This window comes from Nestor notabilis, unplaced genomic scaffold (assembly GCF_000696875.1).
Source record: "Nestor notabilis isolate BGI_N333 unplaced genomic scaffold, ASM69687v1 scaffold9993, whole genome shotgun sequence".
NCBI lineage: Eukaryota > Metazoa > Chordata > Aves > Psittaciformes > Psittacidae > Nestor > Nestor notabilis.
The window spans coordinates 27,016-35,408 of NW_009923285.1; the positions used below are offsets into that span (position 1 = coordinate 27,016).

The 8,393-nt window shown below is 44.3% G+C and overlaps 1 protein-coding gene across 1 annotated transcript in view; it reads left to right on the forward strand.

The window, feature by feature from the left end:
• The window catches only part of MYO7B (myosin VIIB), a gene marked incomplete at its 5' end in the record, with an annotated part of 39,056 nt that overhangs the window by 26,272 nt on the left and 4,391 nt on the right, over positions 1-8,393 (forward strand). Inside the window, 7 exons of the mRNA XM_010012064.1 lie at positions 423-550; positions 1,100-1,257; positions 1,750-1,903; positions 3,849-4,004; positions 7,106-7,211; positions 7,347-7,460; positions 8,202-8,289. Of these exons, the coding sequence (XP_010010366.1) occupies positions 423-550; positions 1,100-1,257; positions 1,750-1,903; positions 3,849-4,004; positions 7,106-7,211; positions 7,347-7,460; positions 8,202-8,289 (904 nt within the window). The remainder of the gene's footprint in view (positions 1-422; positions 551-1,099; positions 1,258-1,749; positions 1,904-3,848; positions 4,005-7,105; positions 7,212-7,346; positions 7,461-8,201; positions 8,290-8,393) is intronic.

Consider the following 8,393-nt stretch of genomic DNA (forward strand, 5'->3'; position numbering starts at 1 on the left):
CAAGTTACTTTAAAAGAATATGTTTTTTGAGAGAGTCAAGGTTTCCCATCGATCACTCTGACAACATTTTTGTCTTCAGTTTTGGAGATTCACCATGTTGCATACAGTACTAATAAGTAAAAAGCTGAAAAAGTGGGGGGAAAACAAACTAGTAATAGGCATGTGGATTTTTCACAAGTGTTGTGCTTTGGATAATCACATACACATCCACTACTGTTTCGTCTATGGAAATTACTTTTATAAGCCAACTATTCCAAAGCCTTTCTTGAGTCTCTGAAGATCTGCTTAGGGGATAGAAAGTCTCCTCTTGCACAGAGTACCCAATTTAGCGAACACTGTTAATGCATATATGCTGAGTAACACCTGCAATCTGTGCAGAGACCTGTGTCCATATAACATCTCTAAGTGGCTATTCATTCCAGAGTTTGCTAATGATGTCTCCAGACCAGAGGAGGACAGCTTCACAGAATTCCTACATGGATGACCCTGATGAAGAAGATCTCAAAGTGAAGCCTTACACCTTAGAGGAGTTCTCCTATGAACACTTCAGGTGAAGCTGTGTAGTGTGCACTCTAGGAAGGTTCTTACTGCTCTTCAGTGATACTTAAAGACTAGGATGTAATGGCATCTCCCTTTTCGGATTGGGATGCCAATTGTTCCATGTAATTAAGTGTGACTTAATTGTTTAATTTAATTAAGTGTTTCTGGCACAAGGCTTATTTGTATCTGTTACCTGCAGAAATGGTAAGGGTAGAAGAACCCCAGCTGGACTTACTTCTTTCCAGCAGGCTCTATTCTTACTTCTCACCCTTTCTTCAGCACTTACCAGTTAGTGAGGATACACAACATTTCAGGCCTTGACAGTAAGGGAAAAATTAGTCTTCTAAAACCTATGTTCTTTTTTCAAGCCTTCTACCTTCTGGATCTACAAGAAACTGCGTTCTGCTTGTTGATGTGAATAATCAAAGAAGATAGGAGATAATTGTTTTGAGAAAGAACATGACTAGAGAGATGTCTTTGTGATAGTGACCTCCTGTATTCATAGCAATATCGATCCAGTAATTTTGTGTTGCCTGCACTTGTCTTTGTCTTCATTCAGGACTCCTGAGAAGGAATCCATCAGCAAAGCTGTTCTCCAAAAATCCCGTGGGCGCAGTCAACTATGGGCACACTCTAAGGAGCCCTTGAAACAACCCTTGCTGAAGAGAGCATGCACAGACCCTGATCTTTGTGATTTGGCTTGTCAGGCCTTCATTGATATCCTTTCACTCTTCTTTTTGGGACCTGAGAGCATTCGGGAGAAGGAGGAGCTAGCTACCTCTGCTAAACTCTCCTCTATTGAAATAATACTGCAACCACCTTATAGGGGAGACATGTACATCAAGATAGGGGGTTATCAATTCTGTTTCCCTTATCTGCAGAGGAAAGGTTCCTATTCCTTCCCAATGCTCCTCAACTCCTGATGACTCACTGAACTGAGTATGTGGCTTTAGGAGTGAGTGAGATCTACTGTCCAGAGCAGTAGCTAATATGCCCAGAGCAAGCAGTTAATACAGTACAAATCACAGCCACGCACTGACTGCTGCACAGGGAAAGGGGGTAGTGGACAAGCAGGGAATATATACCAGACCCTTGTCCCAGTATCTGCCACTTAGACATCAACAGAATCACAAACATGTTAGGATTCAGATGAGACTTCCCATTCACCTTCCAAAATTGGCCTTCTTTTGTTCTTAACAGTACGTTCACCCATCATGAAATTTATGGGAGACTATCCCTCAAAACAGATGCACTCCTCTGTGGAAGTCACTGACCAAATATTTGTAGCAGCTATCCAGGAAGAGATCCTGCGGGATGAAATTTACTGTCAGATTATGAAGCAGCTGACAGAGAACAGAAACAGGTACTCACCTGGGTGCAAGCACCCTGCTTCTGCAGAGCCAGGCTCAAATGCAGGTGGTGATGAGGAACCTCAGCTATACCTGTGGTGGGGAGGAGGCAACTGGGAAGTACGGCCTAATGTTGGAGTGACACCTTCCCTTCCTCGTTTTTCTGGGCAGTGCTGTGGGGGACACCTTTGTAGAGCACTTTGGACCACTGACAGCCAGTGAGAGGCCACAGAGCATGACTGTCGCTCTTCTCCCTTGAGCTGATGCTTTGCTCCCATCAGCATTCAATGTTCATCTCTGCAGTATGATGTGAGGCAGGCAAGTTGTTAGTAAAGCCTTCTTACTCCCAAGGCAGTCTGTGGAGTAAATAAGGCACCACATAAAGTTCTTGCATGCTTTCAGTGACTGCTCTGCCAGCCCTCTCTTTGTTTTAAATTTTCCCAGTGACAGTATTTCCCCCCTATAAGCACATAGTTCACACTGGATCTTTTATCACCAGTAAATACTTTTGAGTAGTTATGTTAATTAGCTTACACAACTGCCTTGCAGAACAGATTGGTTACATGGGCCCTGCCTATGTGTAAGTCTCTAAAACAGGCTGGTGTTTTCTTTCCCCACTCATAAAATGATAATTTGACCTGCTTCGAGGGGAACTGAATTGCAAAAAGAAGCTTAAAATAGTACTAATTATTAAAAAACTGGTGTGTTTCTAGCTGCATCGTGTCACTGCAAAACTTAGAGAAGGAGCTTCTGTTTGTTTTTCTTTCTTACTGTTCCACAAATATTAAACTTAGTGAACATTCACTATGTGTATAACTATTAAATGGTAAATTTCCTTGTGTGCAGTAAATCTTACAGGCTATTTAATGCATAGTCTGTAACCATGGTGCCAGTGCCATGCCTGATGCACTCTACCAATTTAGTCACTGTTTTGAGAGGGGTCACTGATGTGGAAGAAACAATGCTTGAAAGGCAGCTACTTCCATATGTTTTCATTAGAACAGCCAGAGCAACAAATCTTTCCCAGGCTACAGCACTGTGGACCATGTCCTGCTCTCACATAGACACAAACACCACAGATCTATGAGTGGGATTAAAATAGCGTGTTTTCATCTGCAAAATTAGAGAAATAAATGGGAGTAAGGAAGCGAAGACCTTTTTACTCAGCAGTCTGGTGCCCATTCAGAGGCAGACCTGCTGACTTTCCCAGCCACAAACCACTTCACACCGTTAAACATTTCAGAGCAATTCCTGGGACACAGCTGAAGTGTGTTCTGCTCCTGGTTTTGAAGGAGAATGACCAATCGCTTCCTGGGTTGCAGAGCCTTTCTTACTGGTGAAATGCCAGAAGAACTTTGACTGGCAGATTTCACAGGTCCAGAATAACCTGGATGAACTGGCTTTCTGCCTGAAAATTGTACGAACTTGATCTGGTGTGTTTTAAGAACTGTAACTACCCCATTGCACAATACCATCTACATGCTTATTTTTCAGAGGAGGAGCATACTTGAGGGAAAGTCAATTGCAAGCAAAGTGCTTGTGCCCTGAGCAAAGCTGGCTAGCACAGAGGGCAGGTGAATATGAACAGCTGATAAGGCACAATCCAGATACAAGTGAGCTTGAACAGCATATGGACAGTAGCTTTCCAAGAGGATGGCACTGAGGCCACTGCTGCCAAGATGACTGTTAAACTGGAGCTTATATTTATTCATGAGATTTGCAACTGTCATGAATATTTATCAACCAGGATTTAGCATTGTCTTCACATATGGGCTGTGGCTGTTGCACCGAAAATCGCTGCCAGATCCTGTGAGAAAGCACTGTTGATTAGCAGCTCTCTGCTGAATAGCAGTACATACCATTATGGGAGAGTGTTTGTTTCTCTTCCCTGTAGCTGGTGTGTGGTCAAACAAAGAATTATATGTGGCTAGAGCAGAACCGTTTGCTTTGTGTTCGTAGGTACAGCGTGACCAAGGGCTGGCAGCTCCTTTGGCTCTGCACTGGCCTGTTCCCACCCAGCAAGTCACTGCTGAAACATGCCCAGAAGTTCATGGAGACACGTCAGAGAGAAACACTGGCCCTGGAGTGCAGGCGGAGGATTCAGACAGTGATGAGGTAAAGGATCTGGCATTCCCCACCCTAAGGGGAACAAAGTGCCCCATATGTCGACCTGACCAGACTCACAGGGAAATCTGCTGCCTCCCTGGGGCCAGGGTGAGGGACTTCACCAGAAAACTCACTTGTCTGGTACAACCCTGCCACTACTATCCTCTATTAGTCTTCCATGTAGGCAAAGAGGAAATCTCTTCAAGAAGCCTGAGGGGATTCAAGAAGAACTTCAGGGCCTTGTGACTGGTTCAGGGTTCAGGCGCCCAAGTAGCGTCCCTCTTGCCAGTCACAATCAATGACAACGGTTAAATCAGAAAAATCTCAGTAATTAATTCATGGCTCTGTGACTGGTGTCAGCAACAGAATTATGGGGACTTTGACCATGGGTCAGTTTACATGGTACCAGGCCTGCTGGTGGCAGATGGGGTATGCCTGTCCCAAAGCAGGAGAAGGATTCTAGCCCAGGAGCTAGAAGGGCTTATAATCAGGGCTTTAAACTAGGTTTGAAGGGGAAGGGGATAACACCAGGCTCGCTAGAAATGAGCCAGGGGGTAGCGTGCCACTATTGGAGTCCAGATGCACGGGGCAACTTAAATGCATCTGTGCATTCTCTTGAATTTTGAACCAGTAAAAGGGGTCTGTGTCACAGTTTCACTTCTTTCTTTCATGGAGTCAGCAACATTTTAAAAAGTTCAGCATCACACATAATCACTTGACTCCCTGAGCTGAATATTTCAACATCCTAAAGGTGCTGAAATGAAATCCTGTGTTGGTTCTGATGAGGTCCTGACCTTTCTTTCCTTTGGTGAGGCAGCATATCCTCGTCCCCCTTACACGTGCCTGACAATTAGTCTTGAATTTGTTGACTCTCAGTATACAGAGCTGTGCTACTAAGATTCAACATGTGCAGCTGAAAATACTCATAGCGGGGTGCCATCACTGAAGTCACTGACATCTGCAGAGCACTAACATGGCTCTCTTAGTTTTCTGATGGTGAAGCAAAGCAGATCCATGCTGGGAAGAGAGGATCAACACAATTCCTATTCTTGGTAGAAACCCAAATGAGCAAAGCCCTGACACTTACATGGCTGCTAACAGCAAGGCACTTTTCAGTCCGCTAGGCGAGGGTTGAAGCAACAAGTCCTCCAAACCACAGTGCTTCCTGAGCTTCCGAATGACTTGTTGGTATAATGAACATGACACAACCAGAGAGAGTGGGAGGGCTACCAGGATTTCAGGAAGCTTCAGCTGAACTGTAGGGGGAAGGTTTCTCTAGATTCCTCCAGCTCTGGAATCACCTGGCTTGACACTCCAAGAAAAAGCTTAACCCCAGCCTTCCTCCTTTTGATGCTGCTGTGAGTTACCACGTGCCTCCCACAGACCTCTTCAGTAAAGAAGCTGCCCAATGATTTCTCCCTCCTGTTCCTCCATCCTCCCCTTTCTTTTAGGCTGGGCCCTGCTTCTGGTCTGTGAGCCTTGTGGGGCAGGCTTGAGAGGAATGCTAACACAGTGGCTGTCTCCCTTTCAGTGGATGGGTTTTGGCACTGCTGGGAAAATGTCACTGCACATTGAATTCACCTTTGAAGTGCCTGAAAAATGCATGGCAAGGAATGCTATTCATTGTTTTTTTTCTATGGAGAAGACTGAAAATTTCCTGCCTCCCTATATCATGTGCTATTCATGCTTTAAGCCCTGTTGAGCTGTACAGAGCTTCTTTAGAGTGGGGAAACAGAGAAGGAAAAGCAGAATGGGCTGTCTGGGAGGAGAATTCTATCTGCTAAACTGCCCCAGATATGAAGTCTGGGGGATAGGAAGAGGAACAAAGACAAATGTTATTATCCTATGATTAAACCTGCTCTGAATAGAATATTGCAGTTGAAAGTGACCTGCAATAATCATCTAGTCCAACTTCTCCCTGTAAGTATTCTACTCTCTTTGGAAAGGGGAGAACAGGCAGCTCAAAGGACAGACCTACAATACATACAGCAGAAGCCAACTGAGCCCTGGGGTACACCTTTTCCTCCAGCTTTACAGCTTCATCCTTAGACTCCTGGCCTGGGAACGAGCGAGCACCCTGATGAGTGTTAAGCAGAACTTGCCTTGGCAATGAGTTCCTAGCTGAGGCTGCAAGGAGAGATAGCCCTTTCCCTCCAGCCAAGCTGCTGCACTTCCTTGGTCTCCTATGGCTTCTCTCTGCTGCAAGTCCAGAAACAGATGACCGAGTAGGGTAGATCCACACTCCTTACAGTGCCTGCACAGAACCAAAGCACGCTGTTTAACTTGGTTACAGTCAGGCTTTCCTTCTCCAAAAGGAACTGCTACTTTATTTAATGGAAAAAAACTAGCTTTCAAATCCACACAACTAAAGCTGGATGCCAGACCAAGCTCTCTTCTGGAGAGACTGGCCCAATGTGAGGGAGGAGTTTGGCCCATAAGCTGCGGTGTATAAAAATCTCCAAACAGCCTGCTCTGTGCCACTGAGGACAGGAAAATACCAGCCCCAGAAGGTAATGTGCTAGATTTGTCCTCTTTTTAACTGTGTCAAGGATTTTGCGTGACTCAGCCAGCCAGTTCCTTTGCTCTGCTCTGAGGTATAATTTCAAAGAACTGGGATTGTATAGTTTAAACTCCTTGAGTCAGTGATTACATGCCAGCTCTTACATAAAATGTCATGCTTCTAGCAGTCCTCCAAACTTTTATGGTACTTTTCTCCTGAACTGTAACTCATTTTGTATCTGAATGCATATTTTTGCAAGAATTAAGTAAAATTTATTTCTCCTTGTGGCCACAATCCTCATACTCCAATCACAGTAATGAAAAATGCTGCTGAATACATAAAAGGGGTAATGCTACTGACTAGGAAGATGCAACCTATTAATGCAACCTTCTTGCAGAGTAGAACAGACTTTTAATACACATGCTAATAGACCCTCAGTTTTTTGCTGTTAATACAGTGAATATGCTTTGGGGTGAAGGTCCAGTGGAGCCTGCCCCATCACATAATACTAGCATTTTGGATAGAGTCTGTTGTTTGGGTGGAATACTGTTGTTCAGCTCCTCAAAGATTAAACACCCCACACTGATCTCTCTTGTGGTGGCATTTCCAGGAGTGGCTCCAGGAAGTGGGCACCGCATCCTGTGGAGGTTGAGGCCATCTTACAGAACAACACTAAGATCTCACACAAGATCTGCTTCCCCAATGAAACAGAAGAGGTGAGAACTTACTTGTTTTTCCAGCCTTGACCATTTCACCCGCCATGATGTGTTCATGCAGGAGCATGTTCCAAGACATTCAGTGTTCCTGTTTCTTCCTCTTCTCTGCGTAACAAGAGTCTTGTTATCTCATAGACATTTAATGTGGGAACAAACACCAAAATCCGGACTCTGTGTCAGAACATCGCTTCCAGATTGCAGCTGAGCTCCTGGGAAGGTTTCAGCCTCTTTGTGAAGATTGCAGACAAGGTAACTCTTTTTGACTGTGGCAGGGTAGCCAGACTGCCCCCTCCTCTCTTACCAGACCACCTAAGCAACCATATATGAAGCCAAGCAACAAAGCTGGTTCATTACTGCTTGTGTCTTACTGAGAGAACACAATCTAGACACAACCTTTTAGCACCTGACAATTACTTTGAGTCTCTCAAAGGGGCTGGATGAAGATGCAGAGTTTCTATTAGTCTACCAGTACAAAGGCAGTACTAAAACCAGAGAAGACAGACCAGTCAATTGCTCTCTAGTTTCTCAGAAGCTTGAGCTGCTTGAGCTGAAGCTTAGGTGGGCTGCCTTGCTGAAGAGGTCTCTTCTATGAAACTGTGATCAAAGCAAAAGATGGTTCTAAGCAAAAGGAGTTTCTTACATGGTAGGTTCATGAAAACAGGAACCTAGTATGTACCAATATTTTACAAATAAGAGATAACTAAGAATAAGGTAGGCATCTTCAGTTTGACTTCAATAAGCAGCTTGTAAATTAAAAAGCAACCAAATATGCAATAAAAATCCCCATTTGAAATGTAAACAATTTAAGCCATTGTCTTCCTATTTATTTCTTTCCCCTTGCCTGTCTTTCCTGACATAATTGTGCTTTCTCACTCTAGACAGGGGAAAAAAGAAAAATCAGCCTGATGCTCGTGTATGTTGGCACAGGCAGTACCATTGTATGATCTGCTAATCTCTCCTTTCTGCCTTTCATTGCTTGGCCTTTTCCAGGTGATCAGTCAAAATGAAGCAGACTACTTCTTTGACTCACTAAGGCAGGTGACAGACTGGAACAGGAGGAACAAACCAGGGAAAGATGGTAAGGAGAACGCCAGCCAGCACAACAAGAAGCTGCATGAGATGCTGTATTGAACTGAGGAAGCAGCAAATTTATCTAGGATTTACTCCATCTTGGGAAGAGCG